Here is an 18,628-nt window from a genome sequence, read left to right on the forward strand (position 1 = left end):
AATAGTACTTACACTGCGAAAAAATCTTGCTGACTTAATTTCTTTAGTCGAATCATGTTAACTTTTCTAGTCATCTCAGCTTACATATGAAACTGAATGAAAATATGAGGTTAAACTAAAACTTAGCTGAAACCTGATTAACTTAAATGATTTAAATCAGCTTGAAAATATTTGTTGTCTTGTCTTTTCATCATTTTTTTTACTGTGTACTAGTTTTTTCTTTTACTGTTTCTCCTGTTTGTTTGATTAAACAACAACAACAACAACATCAAAAACGAAACCAACATTTGTTAAAATGCAAAATTCATAATAACGGCTTCGCGGTGGCGCAGTGGGTAGCACGATCGCCTCACAGCAAGAAGGTTGCTGGTTTAAGCCTTGGGTGGGTCTGCTGGCATTTCTGTGTGGAGTTTGCATGTTCTCCCCGTGTTGGTGTGCAGGTCAGTATTTAGTAAAAACCAAAATCCATAACATAAATCTGTGTTGAAAAAGACAACATTAAAAAATAATAATAATAATAATTAAAATAAAATAATATTAAATTAAATTATATATAAATGTAAATAAATAAATAAAAACATTGTTTGCAGGTCAGTGTTTAGTAAAAAACTAAATTATAACCATAATAAAAATCTGAAAAATCTGAATCTAAAAACACAATAATAAATAAATAAACAAAAGAAAAAAAATACAATAAATAAATAAAAATAAACAAATAAACAAATAAATAAATAAAATATTAAATTAATTAAATTAAATTAAATTAAATAATTAAATGATTTAATTTATATTGTTTGCAGGTCAGTGTCTAGTAAAAGCCAAAATTATATCCATAATATAAATCAGTGAAGTATTTTCAGAAATCTTGGATTAAAACATTCTATATATATATTTTTTCTAATACAATTAACATAATAAATAAATGCATAAAAATTTATTAAAATGTAAAAATTAAATAAATATAATAAGGGAGACATGATTGCTCAGTGGTTAGCATTGTCGCCTCACAGCAAGAAGGTCGCTGATTCGAGTCCCAGCTGGGTCAGTTGGCGTTTCTGTGTGGAGTTTGCATGTTCTCCCCGTGTTGGCATGGGTTTCCTCTGGTTGCTCCGTGTTACCCCCACAGTCCAAACACATGCGCTATAGGGGAATTAGGAATTGTCCATAGTGTATGTGTGTGAATGAGAGTGAATGGGTGTTTCCTGGTAATGGGCTGCGACTGGAAGGACATCGGCTGCGTAAAACATATGCTGGAATAGTTGGTGGTTAATTCCGATGTGGCGACACCAAATTAATTAAGATACTATAAGCCAAAAAGAAAATGAATGACTGAATAAATGGGAAAACAAATCCCAGTTTAACCAAATACACACCAAATATACACACATCAATAGCATTTAAACACAGTTTAAAAGAGTTTTAAAACATGCCATTCATCAAACCTGATCAAAATATTGTCTTAATATGTTCAATATGAACGTTCAGCTTATTCATGACATTCACAACATGTCAATGTCTCACAGACTCAAAGTTGTTTTATAAAATGTAAAACACTCATTTATTTATTTTCCTTCAGCTTAGTCTCTATTCCGCCACGGCGGAATGAACCGCCAATTATTCCAGCATACACAGCGGATGCCCTTCCAGCTGCAACCCAGTTCTGGGAAACACCTATACACTCGTACATTCACACACTCATACACTATGGCCAGTTTAGTTCACCCAATTCCCCTATAGCGCATGTCTCCACACGCCAACAGGCCAAGCCGGGACTCAGCCAGCAACCTTCTTGCTGTAAGGTGACAGTCATAACCACTGAGCCACCGTATCTCCCAAAAGTGAAGCTAAATATACTATTTTGTTCACACAGAAACAAACACAACACATCTAAATCAAAAATACTGTCTACCAAGCTTAAATGCAGTAGTGCTTTGTTTTTCAAGAGTCCTATACCGTAAATGTAGGATCCTTTAAAAGTTACTCAATTAAAATCGATAAAATAATAATTGAAAACAATAAAGTTCAAAAGATGTGCAGAATGACTAAGGAAGTAATTAAGGATCTGTCTTTAAAAGCCATCCATTATTAAAGCTGGTACAGTTCGAGTTCACAGGCTTCAAAGGAGCTGCTCATCAATAATGGAGCAGGGATTTGTTGTGCATGATTATTATGACAGTATGGAGATGTAGACAGATACAGCTTCTCATTTGGATCCCATTGAAGCTCTGCTTAAGATATCTCACACACCATACTGGGGGCGGCACATATACACCAAAACAACAACAATAAATACACAAACAAAAACAACAATAATAAAAAACTGTTTAGTTTTAATTGAACTTTTTATTAATTTTCTTAATTGCAAATAATGCAGATGAATATCAAATGCAGAGCATTAACATAAAAGCAGAACAATGCAAAACAAATAAACACAATAAATACATAACGCCATAGAAATTGAGTAAATAAACCAAACCAAAACGCACACAAAAAACAACAACAACTGATGTTTGTTGTGCTTAACACTTAACACTGTGGAAACACGCAGACATTTACGTCAAATCTGATGTTTATCACATCTTTATAAATCTCGAGAAGAGTTTTTAAATCTGTTTTACGCTCATTTTCTCAGTATGTACTCCTATTTATGAACGGTAAATAATATGTTGTTGTTCCCACTTTGGGAACATTCATTCATTATTTCATTCATTGTCTTTCAGCTTAGTCCCTTATTTATCAGGGGTCACCACAGCGGAATGAACCGCCAACTATTCCAGCATATGTTTTACACAGCGGATGCCCTTCCAGTTGCAACCCAATACCCATAAACTCTCGCATTCACACACACACTCATACACTACGACCAATTTATTTTATTCAACTCCCCTATGGCGTATATGTTTGGACTTGTGGGGGAAACCGAAGCACACGGAGGAAACCCATGCCAATATGGGGAGAACATGCAAACTCCACACAGAAATGCCAACTGGCCCAGCCAAGATTCCAACCAGCAATCATCTTGCTATAAGGCGACATTGATAACCCATGCCACCATGCCGCCTGCTTTGGGATTAGCATTTGACTTTCCTCTGTATGGCATTGTGAAAAATATATGAACAGTATCTGCTCTTTCAGATGTATTCTTTGTCCTACTTGATGTTGTCAAGCCTGCAGGGTGAGATGAGTAAGACACACATTCCTGACTAGCAGACAAAGATGTTGGGTTTACTTAACATCATTGTGTTTTTTTCTCTTCCTTTCTTTTTTTTCTCTTCGTCGTCTGCCTATTCAAGGTCAGAAAATGCCTTGTAAAAGAATGAAAAGCAGGCCAGTGTGGAATTTATTTAAGTAAGGAGAATACTTATGTCATGGTCAAATTTTAATACTGCAAACATTGTTTTCAGGTGTTTACATGGTAGGAAAAATTTAAATCTTATCCATAAAATCAGTGTCATGTGTTTTCAGATGTCTTGCATAATAAACCATTGTATTTAAATATATTTGTAAAAAAATGTATTAATAATAATAAAACAAAAATATGATAAAAAATCTAACAATAAAATATGTTTTCGTAAAAAATTAAATAAAAATAAAAATATATAATAATAATAATAATAATAATAATAATAATAATAATAATAATAATAATAAAATATGTAATTAATTTAAATTAAAATAAATTTTTTTTGTAAAATTATATCCATAATATAATTCAGTGAAGTGTTTTCAGAAGTCTTGGATTGACAAAATATTTAATAATATTTTAATATTTTAATTAAATATTTAAATATTTAATCATTTGTAAAAATACAAATAAAATTGAACAAAACTAAAAATTTTATTAAATAAGATTATTGTTTGCAGGTCAGTGTTTAGTAAAGAACAAAACTATATCATAATATAAATCAGTGAAGTGTTAAAAACACAATAAAAAAAAATAATTCTAATAAAATAAATAAATAATAATAATAATATAAATAAAATAGTTACACAGTAAATTTAAAATAAATGAATAAAATCATTGTTTGCAGGTCAGTATTTAGTAAAAACCAAAATTATATCCATAAAACAAAACACAATAATAAACATAAACAATTAAATAAGTAAGTCTCTTAAGTAAGGACAAAATTCTTTTGTCGTGGTTAAATTTTAATGCTGCAAACGTTGTTTTCAGGTGTTCACATGATAAGAAAAAATTAAATCTTATCCATAATATAAATCAGTGTGATGTGTTTTCAGATGTCTTGCATTAATAAACCATTGTTTTTAAATAAATTTGTTAAAAAAATGTATTAACAATAACAATAAAACAAAAATATGATAAAAATTTTTAACAATAAAAATATATTTTAATAAAAAAAATTTAATTAAAATAAAATAAAATAGTAATAAAAAAATTTAATTAAATGAATTTAAGTTAAATTAAAACATTATGGTAAAATTATATGCATAATATAAATCAGTAAAATGTTTTCAGAAATCTTGGATTAACAAACCATTTCAAAACAATAATAATAAAATAAAAATAAAATTAAATAAAAATAAAATTAAATAACTTTGTTTGCAGGTCAATGTTTAGTAAAGAACAAAATTATGTTTTAATATAAATCAGTTAAGTGTTAAAAAACACAATAATAATAATAAAAAAAAGTAAAATAAATGAAAAAAAATTAAATGAAACAATAAATTAATAAAAACATTGTTTGCAGGTCAGTTTTTAATAAAAACCAAAATTATATCCATAAAAAAACACAAAAAACAAAACAAAACACAATAATAAACATAAATAAAAAATATTTTTTAAATAAAATAAAATAAAATAAAATAAAATAAAACAAAATTAAATTAAATTAAATTAAATTAAATTAAATTAAATTAAATTAAATTAAATTAAATTAAATTAAATTAAATTAAATTAAATTAAATTAAATTAAATTAAATTAAATTAAAATTAAAAATTAAAAATGTAATAAAAATTGTTTGCAGGTCAGTCTTTAGTAAAAACCAAAATTATATCCATAATGTAAATCAGTGAAGAATTTTCAGAAGTCTTGGATTAAATCATTCAAATAAATTTTTTTTTTTAAATTTTCTTAAAAATTTACACAATAAATAAATACATTAAAATAATTACAATTTTAAAATTAAACAAAAATAATAAGGGGGACATGTGGCTCAGTGGTTAGCGCTGTGGCCTCACAGCAAGTAGGTCGCTGGTTTGAGCCCAGCTGGGTCAGTTGGTATTTCTGTGTGGAGTTTGCATGTTCTTGCTGTGTTGTTGTGGGTTTCCTCCAGGTGCTCCGGTTTCCCCCACAGTCCAAACACATGCGCTATAGGGGAATTGAATAAGCTAATGTGGCCGAAGTGTATGAGTGTGAATGAAAGAGTGTTTCCCAGTGTTGGGTTGCAGCTGGAAGGGCAATCGTTGTGTTAAGCATATGCTGGATAAGTTGGCGGTTCATACCACTGTGGCAACCTCTTATGAATAAAGGGACTAAGCTGGAGGAAAATGAATGAATGAATGAATGAACAAAAATAATAATAATTGTTTGTGTGATCCAAAGAAGAACAAAAAGACTTAATGGATTTAAAACAACCAAATATATGGCAGAATAATCATTTTGGGGTGAAACTTTTAACTATTGACAGAAATGTAATCATTAAAGTAATTATTAATAGAGTATATCACAGGGGTGTCCAAACTCGGTGGAGGGCTGGTGTCCTGCAGATTTTAGCTCCAACTTGCCTCAACACACCTGCATAGATGTTTCTAGAAAGCCTAGTAAGAGCTTGATTAGCTAGCCCAGGTGTGTCTGATAGCGATTGGAACTAAACTTTGCAGGACACCGGCCCTCTAGGACAGAGTTTGGACATGTCTGGTATATTAATCTAATACTAAATGATGTGGTTGTGTTAAATGCTGGTTTGCTTCATACTGTAAATGTTCAGTGCTACTGTACACTCTTCAGTGTGCTGGACTGATGCTACATCTGGCTGAATGAATATTTAATTCTCTTGATTCACTAATGAGCAGATTATGTCAGGAATCACAGAGAGACTCCATGCCACCTCCTGCTTTCTCTCTTCTGTTGTCTTCCGTTTTCCTGACATCTGTCCATCGACAACATCTCTTTTTCTCTCTATCTCTCTCCTACATTCAATCTTGCTTTATTGGCATGACAAATATTACATATGTATTGCCAAAGCATTTGTTATGTTTACATTAAACTGCATTATAAAACAAATGATATAGTAGCAGTAAAGCAAAAAACAAACAAACAAAAACACAATAATTAAAAGTATATTTAAAATTTATGATGAAATAATAATACTGAACTGTATGTTTAACAATGACTTTATTTATTTATTACCGTTTTTAATTCGTTTTTGGCTGTATTGATGTGACCTGATGGAACGATGTAAGCCTGTTTCGTAATAAAATAGCTTTTTAAAATCCCCAAAATTGTCTCTCTCTTTTTCTAAATAAAATAAACAAAACAAAATAAAATAAAATGAATAGACAACAACAAATATAATATAAATAATACTATAATATTATAATTATAATAATATAAATAATACAAAAATAAATAAATATAATAAAAAAATGATAACAAATAAAAAAATAAATAAATAATGATAATAATAATAAATAAAATAGAAAACAATAAAAATTAAATAGAAAACAATAAAAAACATAAAATAAAAAATAAAATACAAAACAATAAAAACATAAAATAAAAAATTAAATAGAAAACAATAAAAACATAAAATAAAGACATAAAATAGAGAACAATAAACACATTAAAAAATAAAAAATAGAAAAAAATAAAACATAAAAAAATAAAAAAAGAAAACTGAAAACAGTAAAAAATAATAAAGTAAAATAGAAACAAACTGAAAAAATAAAAATAAAATAGAAAATAAAAATAACACCAAATAAAAAATAAATAAAATTTAAAACAATACAAAACAAAAAAAAAAATAAATTTTTTTTTTTACTTATATTGCATATTACAGAAACAATGAATAAAATAGTAATGGATTACATAACACATAGATACTTTTTTTCATCATTCATTCATTCACTTTCTTTTCAGCTTATTCTCTTTATTAATCTGGGGTCGGCACAGTGGAACGAAGCACCAACTTATAAAGCATTTTTTTTACGCAACGAATGCCCTTTCAGCTGCAGCCCAACCCTGGGAAACATCTATACACACTCATTCACACACTCACTTATACACTACAGTCATTTTTAGCCTACCCAATTCACCTGTACAGCATGTCTTTGGACTTGTGGGGGAAACCGCAGCACCCGAAGGAAACCCACGCGAACGCGGGGAGAACATGCAAACTCCACACAGAAACGCCAACTGACCCAGCTGAGGCTAGAACCAGCGACCTTCTTGCTTTGAGGCAATTGTGCTACCCACTGCACCACTCTCGTCGCCAATTTTTAAAATTTTATTTGAGGAAATAAAATATAGAAAAAAAATAAATTAATTAAATTAATTAAATTCGATTAAAATGAGCTTTATTGGCATGATTGTTTTTGACTTATGACTCATATTTAAGCGTTGCATATTACATAAACAATGATTATATAATACAGATACTTTTTTAATTTGATAAAAAAAATAAAATAAAGAAGAAAAAAAATAAAAAATTATAAAAATAAAAAATTTAAACAAAATAAAATAAAATAAAAATAAATAGTTTAATTAAAATAAAATGAGCTTTATTTGCATGATTGTTTTACGACTTATGTTTTGCATTGCATATTACATAAACAATGATTATACAGTATAATACAGATACTGTTTTAATTTGATAAAATAAAATAAATAAAAAATAAAAATAAATAAAAAATGTAAATAAAATAAAATAAAATACAAAAAAATAGTTTAATAAAATTAAAATGAGCTTTATTGGCATGATTATTTTTGATTTATGACTTATATTTAAGCATTGCATATTACATAAACGATGAATAAAATAGTAAAGTGATTATATAATAAATAGATAATTTTGTAATTTCATAAATACGTACACAATTAAGAAAAAAATGTAGAAGTTTTAAATATAATTATTAAAAAATACAAAAAGAGAAAAATATATATGCAGCTGTACATTCATTCAGATGGTAATGTTTCTGACCTCTCTCTCTCTCCCTCTCTCTCCCTCTGTCGCCGCTCCTCCTCCACAGCCTGCAGATATCTGTCCCTGTTAAGATGCTTTTATAGAAGATTATTGTCCCTGTCCAAGGGATCAAATGTATTTAGCACAAAAGAGCTCCGATCACGAGGTTTATTGCTGTAGCATAATATTTTAGTGCTAAAAATGAAAAGATGGCAATGGTGAATCACAATTAAATTATAAATAACATTAGTTTAATTCCATGCCTAATGCCTATTTTTGACACAACAGAAGTTATCATCATTAAACTGTCACACTCTGATGATTCATCACTTATTCTTCCAAAGCGCTGAATTTCCGCAGCCAGTCTCTTATAGCTATTTTTGGCCCAAATATTTTGGTGTAATAATCAAAACATCCCTAATGAAAAAACACTGAAGACATTTACAATAAATGCTATAAAGTGTTTTGGTAAATGTACTCTACAGCATACTGTATTATTGATTGATTGACTGTAATAAATAGTCCTAATGTTTAGTTTTTACTATGTAAACTGTGCTGTTTTATAGCATAATATATATGCAGTATATCCTAGTTGAAGGAAACTGAAGGATTGGATCATTTATTTACATTACTATAGTTGTTGTGTTACCATAGTAATGATATAATTACCACAAATTACAGACTTTTAAGTCCAGATAGGATAAACACATCATCATAGCATCATTTTTGTGACACTCTACAAGAATACTTAACATTTTACATTACTGTGACTGTTGGGTTTAGGGTTGGGGTAGGGGTAGATATTAATAAAATAAAATTTTTGGGTAATTTATTAAATAACATAAATAATATTCAGTTAAATTCAATTCAGCTTTATTTGTGTAGCGCTTTTACAATGTAGATTGTGTCAAAGCAGCTTCACATAAATGGTCATAGTAACTGGTTCAGGGTAGTTTAGTTTTTAGTGTTTAAGTTCAATATTCTGTACAATTTCTGTGTTTACATTTTTGTGATGGTTGGGTTTAGGTTGGGATAGGGATAGACGTTCATAAAGTACAATAATGAGTAATTTAATTAAAACATAAATAATATTTGGTACAGCTACTGTTGTTACATTACTATGATAATTGGGTTTAGGGTTGGGGCTGGTCTAGATATTTTTATTATTAGACATTTTTAGCAGACATTCACTTGTAAATACACTTTTTTTAAAAATATAAACGTGAAACATAAAACAATGAAAAAACTAAACAACAACTAACAGTCATAAAAACAATCATTAAACAAATATATAAACATGCATTCCCCCAATCACCCACCCACCAGTGCTATCCAATGGTAAAAGTAAGTACTAAAGACATACAGTAGTAAACATATTAATCACAAGCTTGTAAAAAGGATATAAAAGGGGACCACATTTTTTTTCGAATAATAAAACCTTGTCTATTAGGGTATATCTGATTTTTCCCAGATGTAATGTACCCGTTAACTCTGTCAGTCATAATTTAAGAGTTGGAACTTCTCTTTTTTTCCCAAAATGGGTACGTTTTTTGCAGATATCAACCCATAATAACCTTAACAGTTGTGTTACGGTCTGAAAAATTCTCGGAAGCTTCAAATAAAATTAATGTAGGATCTGGTTCAATTATATGTCAAATGCATCTGAAATATTTTGTTCCAGAAACTGTAATTTGGAAGACATAACATGAATAAGACAGGTTGGAAAAACTGACATTTGGCACAACACTTTTGGAAATACAATTCAATTTACACTTGGAATAATGAAGCCTGAAGAACTTTAGTTAGCATTGTGGCAATCGCCTAACAGCAAGAAGGCCGCTGGTTCGAGCCCCGGCTTGGTTAGTTGGTGTTTCTGTGGAGTTTGTATGTTCTGCCCATGTTTATGTGGGTTTCCTCCAGATGCTCCAGTTTACCCCACAAATCCAAAGACATGTGATTTGGTGAATTGGGTAAGCTAAATTGTCTGTTGTGTATGTATGTGAATAAGTGTGTATGGATGTTTGCCAGTGATGGGTTGCAGCTGGAAGGGCATCTGCTGTGTAAAACATATGCTGGAATAGTTGGCGGTTCATTACGCTGTGGCGAACACAGAATAAACCACTTAAAGGGACTAAGCCGAAGGAAAATGAATGAATGAATGAATGAATGAATGAATAAATGAATGAATAGAGCACTTTAAACTGGAACTGCGCTAATGCAACATCTGTGAAGAGTGTCACCAAATTTCATTTGGAATTTCTATAGGGTTGATGTTGGGGTAGACATAAAGTACAATTATTAAGCCATTAAATAAACAATATAAATACTTCTCCTTAACTTGCCACTGCAACCGTGTCTCATCTAGCAACAACAATCTAGTTAACCGACTTCTAAACTGTATCCTAGCTACGCGCGACACCGCGACGTTACATGTTTACATTCTTTAGTCCGTTGAGAATTGTTCGGCGACGCGCAAAATATTTTAGTCGACGTCGCGGCAAAACAACAGGACCCTAAAATGACAAAGATCACCTCAGGTACAGATTATGTGCTTTATTCAGTGTTCAATGATCCCAATTTTAGTTTAAATATCATTTTATGTGACATTTACTGACATAATACTAAAACCGGAAGCAGATAGTTTACCTCAGATGTTGAAAATAAAATAACTAGCTGGTTTGAATAGTCAGAACTGTAACGTAACTCGGTGCAAACTAATAACAGCAGTCACCCAGAAGCCTATTAATAATGTTTAAGAGGTTTAATATGTATTAATTACATTAACATAACATTTCGTTGGGAGTGCAGTGGCTAGTATTGAAATGTTTCTTTGGCGTCGCGTTTAGCGCAGATAGAAAAATTGCGGTGTTCAAGTACTTCATGGTTCAAAAAACCACAGTATTAACTATACACGACTACAGTATTTCTTTCTTGAGGGATATTTGCTGTTTTTGCTTGTCAGTTTTCATTTGAGTTAAATAAGTTCAGTGGATATTTCAGTGATATTTATGTTTTAGCATTATCTGATCAAGCTGTGCAAGTGCAGAAAAAACACACGACTGCGCATCAGAGAACATTACACTCTTGCTTTTGGCCACAGGGCAAAATATTAAAAATAACAAAACACAGCGCCGCTCATCATAACACATGAAAGTCTGCTCGTTCACCATAGTGCTCATGCAAATGGCTATCATGCTGTTCTAACAATGTAAACATCAAATTACATTGATGTCAACATTAATTGCATTACAGTACGTCAACATTAATTACATGCATAATTAAAGTCACACTTTAGGGTGTAATTCCTGCTATTTAAAAACCATTAACTATGACATTTAGCTCAGTGAACTTCTGATTTGCTGCTTATTAATAATTATTAAGGTTGTAGTTTAGGTATTGGGTAGGATTAGGGGTAAAGAATAAGTGTGTAGTTCTAATAAACAGTCAATATCTTTATAAGCCAGTAGTTAATAGTGATCTAAAGTGATAACATAATAAAATATTACAATAAAAGTATAATAATAAATTAAATATAATAGAAAATAATCTAAAAGTCCAAGAAACGCATCGTGACAGAAATAAAAAAAATCAAAAATGTGATGATAACCTTGGAGAAAACAGCAGTGTGATGTGTTTTAAACAATTGAATGAAGGCAGACCAAACACCCGAGAGGGACAGAGAGAGTCTGCTGGGCGAGCGGAGGATTAAAATGGGTTACATGAGGGGAGAGAGAGAGAGAGAGAGAGAGAGAGAGAGAAGCCACAGACATTATTGAGAATCACAAATCCAGTGCGTTCTGTCAGAGATTCAGATTGGTGCTGCTGTATCGTGTTTATGTTGAGTTTGAGGGAATAATTGACACTTTCAACATCTGTCTGAACATCAGTGATCAGGTGAGCGATCTCTCCGTCTCTCGGATTGCTTGATGTATGTTTAATAAAGGCTGCAGCATGTCTTTCTGTTCTGTTCTATTATGTTCTATACTGTTTTGATCTGTTTTGTTTTGTTGTATTGTATTGTATTGTTTTGTATTGTATACTGTTCTTTTCTGTTTTGTTTTGTTCTAAACTGTTCTATTGTATTATATTCTGTTCTATACTGTTTTATCTGTTCTTTACTGATCTATTTCATTCTGTTCTATTTTGTTCTATTCTAGTCTACTCTGTTTTGTTCTATACCGGTCTATTCCGTTCTGTTAATTGTTCTATTCTATTCTATTCTATTCTATTCTATTCTATTCTATTCTATTCTATTCTATTTCTTAATCTATTGTCCACCCTCCCTTTCTACCACACACCCATCATTCATTCATTCATTCATTCATTCATTCATTCATTCATTCATTCATTCATTTATCCACCCATCCATCCATCCATCATTCATTCGTTCGTTCGTTCGTTCGTTTGTTCGTTCGTTCATTCATTCATTCATTCATTCATTCATTCAATCATTCATTGGTTCATCTGTCTGTCCACCTGTTCATCCATCCATCCATCCATCCATCCATTCATTCATTCATTCATTCATTCATTCATTCATTCATTCATTCATTCATTTATTCATTCATTCATCGAACCATCCATTGCTTCAGAAATAAATTACTTAATTGAATATTTAATTAATTTGCTCGTTTGTTCATTCGAATATCCGTTCTGTCTACCTGTCTGTCCATCAATTCATTGATTGCTTTATTGATTGCTCCATCCATCCATCCATCCATCCATCCATCCATCCATCCATCCATCCATCCATCCATCCATCAGTCCATTGCTCCATTCATCCATTGCTCCATCCATCCATCCATCCATCCATCACTCCATCCATCCATCAGTCCATTGCTCCATTCATCCATTGCTGCATCCATTCATCCATACATCCATCGCTTCATTCATCCATCACTCAAAGCATTCATCCATCCATTTATCACTTCATCCATCCATCCATCCATCCATCCATCCATCCATCCATTGCTTCATCCATACATTCATCCATCCATCCATACATTGCTTCATTCTTTCATTATTTGGTTCGTTCGTCTGTCCATTCGTTTATTCATTCATTCATCCATCCATCCATTGATCATTTAATTAATTCATTTATTCCTTCATCTATTCATCTAATCATCCATTGCTTCATAAATAAATTACTTAATTGAATATTTAATTAATTTGCTCGTTTGTTCATTCGAATATCCGTTCTGTCTACCTGTCTGTCCATCAATTCATTGATTGCTTTATTGATTGCTCCATCCATCCATCCATCCATCCATCCATCCATCCATCCATCCATCCATCCATCCATCCATCCATCCATCAGTCCATTGCTCCATTCATCCATTGCTCCATCCATCCATCCATCCATCCATCACTCCATCCATCCATCAGTCCATTGCTCCATTCATCCATTGCTGCATCCATTCATCCATACATCCATCGCTTCATTCATCCATCACTCAAAGCATTCATCCATCCATTTATCACTTCATCCATCCATCCATCCATCCATCCATCCATCCATCCATCCATCCATTGCTTCATCCATACATTCATCCATCCATCCATACATTGCTTCATTCTTTCATTATTTGGTTCGTTCGTCTGTCCATTCGTTTATTCATTCATTCATCCATCCATCCATTGATCATTTAATTAATTCATTTATTCCTTCATCTATTCATCTAATCATCCATTGCTTCATAAATAAATTACTTAAATAAATGTTTAATAATTTGTGTGTTTATTTACCCGTCTATGCATCCATCCGTCTATCCATCAATTCATTCATTGCTTCATTCATTGCCTCATCCATCCATCCCTCTGTCCGTTATTACATTAATTAATTAATTAATTCATTCACTGACATACATCTAATTCTTCAGTATGATTCTGCTTTGTGTTGATATTTACTCTGTTCAGCTCTGAGAACAGGACTCAGCATGATGTCAGTGTGTCATTGACTTCTGACTGCCTGAGCAGATTAACATGACGAGCTGAATCATTAATACATTAATAACCTTCTGTCTTTCTCTTGGTTTGTCTGCCACACATTCCCCTTCCGCTCTGATTTGTCACATCGTCACATTATCCAGGCATTTTTAAATTGTTGATATCCTTCAGGCGAAAGTGGGCCACGCTGCTTTTTAATGCATTTTTTAGTGTGGGTAGATTGTATAATAGTTGTGCTCAGATGTGTGTTTGTGAGGGGTCATGTTTTTGGCTTCATAGCCCTCAGGATATCTTCATTGTGAGAATCAGATAATGTTTCACACAGGAAAGCAGCATGAAGATCTTCATGTTGAAGATCTGAAGCTTTCTAATTGATCAGTGTATATTCATGTTTTTAAACAGGGTGTCTGCGAGGTCTTAAAAATTCTTAAATTTTCAAAGCAACATTTTAGGCCATAAAAAGGGAGGAAACATGCAAACTCTACACAGAAATGCCAACTGATCCAGCCAAGGCTCGAACCAACGACCTTCTTGCTGTGAGGCGACAGCACTACCTACTGTGCCACCGCATCGCCTGGCTTATTAATAGTGAGAATTTTATATTTAAAAAAGTGTGACAACGTATACTATTTGCTTTTTGAATTTAAATTTACAGCAATAGATTGTGTGAAAATAACAATAGTGAAGTGAAAAAAAGAGAAGAGTGAAAGTTAAGTCATTTATAAATTTAAAAAGACAATATAAAATAACTGGAAACATATGTACCTCTGGAAACCCAAAAAATTTCATTCAAAAAAAGAATTTTAATATTAAATCTGACATTTTTTCTGTTTTTTTTAAATATGGAAAAATTTGTAAATTTACAGAAAAAAAGTAAAAAAAAATAAGTTAAAAAATGTACAGGTGAAAGTGCAAAAAAGTGAAAGAAAACTTGGAAGAAGCCAATGCAAAATAACAGAGAAAATACATAACTTGGAAAAAAACCCCTTAAATTTGTCTTTAAACAATTTAATGTTAAATTCGGCAATATTTTTCGGCATTTTTAAAATACGAGGAAAATCTGTAAATTAACAGAAAAAAGACTTAAAGTGAAAGTCAAAGTGCAAAAAATGAAAGTGAAAACGTGAAGTGAAAGAAAAGTGAAAGTGAAGTCATCAATGAATTTAAAAAGCCGATGTCAAATAACAAGAAACATACAAAACAAAAATTTCACTATTAAAATTTCAAAACTGAATTTTAATGTTGGGCTGTACAGTGGGCAGTGAGGTAACACAACAATCTTACAGCAGGAAGGTCGCTGCTTCAAGCCTTGGCTGGGCCAGTTGGCATTTCTGTGTGGAGTTTGCATGTTCTTCTTGTGTTGGCGTGAGTTTCCTCCAGATGCTCCAGTTTCCCCTACAGTCCAAACACATGCGCTATAGGGGAATTGAATGAGCTAAACTGACCTTAGTGTATGTGTGTAAATGTAAGAGTGTATGTGTTTTTCCCTGTGTTGGGTTGTGGCTGAAAGGGCATCCTCTGCGGAAAACATATGCTGGATAAGTTGTCGGTTCATTCCACTGTGGGAACCACTGATGTATAAAGGGACTAAGCCGAAAAGAAAATGAATGAATGAATGATTGAATTTTAATGTTAAATTTGACAGATTTGGCGACACAGTGGTGCAGTAGATAGTGCTGTTGCCTCACAGCATGAAGGTCGCTGGTTCGAGCCTCGGCTGGGTCAGTTGACATTTCTGCGTGGAGTTTGCATGTTCTCCTTATGTTCGCGTGGGTTTCCTCTGCATGCTCCGATTTCCCCCACAGTCCAAAGACATGTGGTACAGGTAAATTAGGTAAGCTAAAAATTGTCCGTAGTGTATGTGTGTGAATGATAGTGTATGTGTGTTCCTTAGGGTTGGATTGCAGCTGGAAGAGCATCCGCTATGTAAAACATATGCTGAATAAGTTGGCGGTTCATTCCGCTGTGGCGACCCCGGATCAATAACGGGACTAAGTCGAAAAGAAAATGAATGATTGAATAAATTTTATGGGTACATTTGACAGACTTTTATCTGTATTTTTGAAATACGAGGAAAATCTGTAAATTTACAGGAATAGACTTTAAGTGAAAGTGAAGTCATCTTTAATTATAAAGAGCCAATGTAAAATAACAAGAAACATACGTAACACTGAAAAAACATAAAATTACACGTTTTTTTTAAAGATATAGAAACAAAAATGACTTTGGAAGTCAAATGACTATTTTCCCCAGCAATTTTCACTATAGGGCAGCATGGCGCAGTGGGTAGCACAATCGCCTCACAGCAAGAAGGTTGCTAGTTCGAGCCCCGGTTGGGTCATTTGGCATTTCTGTGTGGAGTTTGCATGTTCTCCCGTGGTTGGTGTGGGTTTCCTCCGGGTGCTCCGGAACATGCGCTATAGGTGAATTGGATAAGCTAAGTTGTCCGTAGTGTATGTTTGTGAATGAGAGTGTATGGATGTTTCCCAGTGATCGGTTGCACCAATTGAATGAAGGCAGACCAAACACCCGAGAGGGACAGAGAGAGTCTGCTGGGCGAGCCGGGCGGATCATTCAATCCAGTGATCGGTTGAACCATCCGCTGCTAAAAACAAATGCTGGATTAGTTGGCGGTTCATTCTGGTGTGGAATGAATGAAGGAATGAGTGTTCATCAGAAACAAAAACACAGCCTTTCAACAGAAACCCAACTCGAGTTTTTATTTTATTCTATTAGTTTTCATTAGTTTTTTAAACATTTTGTTTTGTCTTGATCAGAAGCTGCTGGAGAAAAACCATGCTGCTGTCTCCATCTCCGCAAACCCTGACAATATGCAATGCTTAACGGTGAGTGCAAACGTCCCCTACAACCTTTTTCTGCTGCGTGGCTTCTTATGCTCTGAGACTTACCCTCGAATGTTAGCATTTAGATGTGCTATTAAAGCTACTTCGTTTGTATACACAGCGGGGGAAAATTAGTATTGAACCTGTGACCATTTTTCTCAGAAAACATTTTTAAAAGTGCCGTTGACTTGAAGTTTTTTACCAGATTTTGGTAACAATCAAAGCAATCTATATCTGCAAAGAAAACAAATCTAATTAGTTTACAAATTACGTTATGTGGGGTGACGCAATGGCGCAGTAGTTAGTGCTGTCACCTCACAGCAAGAAGGTCACAGGTTCGAGCCTCGGCTGGTTCATTTGGCGTTTCTGTGTGGAGTTTGCATGTTCTCCCTGCGTTCGCATAGGTTTCCTCCGGGTGCTCCAGTTTCCTCCACAGTCCAAAGACATGCGGTATAGGTGAATTGGGTTGGCTGAATTGTCCGTAGTGTATGAGTGTGTATGGATGTTTCCCAGAGATGGGTTGCAGCAGGAAGGGCATCCGCTTCATAAAACATATGCCGGATAAGTAGGCGGTTCATTCCGCTGTGGCGACCCCGGATTAATAAAGGGACTAAGCCGAAAAGAAAATGAATGAATGAATGAATTACGTTATGTGTAAATAAAATGAAATGACACAGGACAGAAGTATTGAACACATAAAGTAAGGAAGGTGTGGAAAGGCAGTGAAAGCCCAGACAGCAGCTGAAATCTTAGTCAGTCGACTGAAGGATTTACATGGGAACAGCAGGTGTGACTGGCACTCGTCAGAGAAATTCGAGATCTGAAAGTGTAGTGCCTCTAGTGGATTCGCGAAAACACAACTGGCAAAAAAACGTACCTCCTGGGACGCATTTTGCGATCTCCAAAAATGTAAATAGGAGTACGTATCAATAATGAGCTTGGGGTGAATATTAAAATGGTCTTAATAGCTTTAAAAATTGAAAAGCAAACCGATTTGTTCTCTTTGCAAAATACTGGATAAGCACAATGTTAATGTTCAAGTCTGAGTGTCTTTTTTGTTTTTGTTTTTGTTGCAGCATTGTGCTGTGAATATAAAGATGTGCTCTATACACCGAGCACATGAATAATGACTGTGCCAATGCCACTGACAAGTAATAGCTTTTTCATTAAATTTGCATGCCAAATAAATTACATTGAGCACACACCAGGTATTTAATGATTCTTAAAGTTGCATAAATTAAAAGAAACAGCTCACCTCAGGAAAAAAAAAAACTGTGTCATTGCCGCTCATTTACCCGTTTTGTGAAAACTTCTACATTTAATTCCTCAAGACAATGAAAGGTACAGTATTTGACATAAAGGAACCCAAACACTGTCTTTAAGTGAGGCCGAATGTTTTGCTAATATTCACTGATGATCTCCGCCTCCATCAAACAGCATTTGCACTTCTACTGTTTATCGAAAAGTACAAAAATAAAGAACCAAAAATTAAACGACATACAGTGATTAGCGTAAATGAGTAAAACCCTCACAGATCTCTCTTTTACGTTTTTTTTACGCTCGCGCGCATGCGTTTGTGATGCAGACGGGCACGCGCTAATGGCGGATCTGCGTGAACAGATGCGCAGAAGTCGGAATCTACATATGCTGACTGACAGTCTGACCTGCTTATCGGAATTATGGGAGATGGCGGTCCG

At 33.1% G+C, this 18,628-nt stretch overlaps 1 protein-coding gene across 14 annotated transcripts in view; it reads left to right on the forward strand.

Moving 5' to 3' along the window:
- The first annotated feature begins 10,567 nt into the window (after positions 1 to 10,567).
- rgs3a (regulator of G protein signaling 3a) overlaps positions 10,568 to 18,628 on the forward strand; it is a 180,498-nt gene continuing 172,437 nt past the window's right edge. For 5 of the 14 annotated variants that reach the window (XM_087251710.1, XM_087251718.1, XM_087251712.1 and 2 more), the window contains exons 1-2: positions 10,568 to 10,679; positions 16,866 to 16,934. In XM_087251710.1, the coding sequence (XP_087107836.1) occupies positions 16,920 to 16,934 (15 nt within the window). In that variant the 5' untranslated portion in view covers positions 10,568 to 10,679; positions 16,866 to 16,919. 14 annotated transcript variants of the gene reach the window in all.

The sequence above is a fragment of the Danio rerio genome, chromosome 5 (assembly GCF_052040795.2).
Source record: "Danio rerio strain M-AB ecotype USA chromosome 5, GRCz13ab, whole genome shotgun sequence".
Taxonomy (NCBI): domain Eukaryota; kingdom Metazoa; phylum Chordata; class Actinopteri; order Cypriniformes; family Danionidae; genus Danio; species Danio rerio.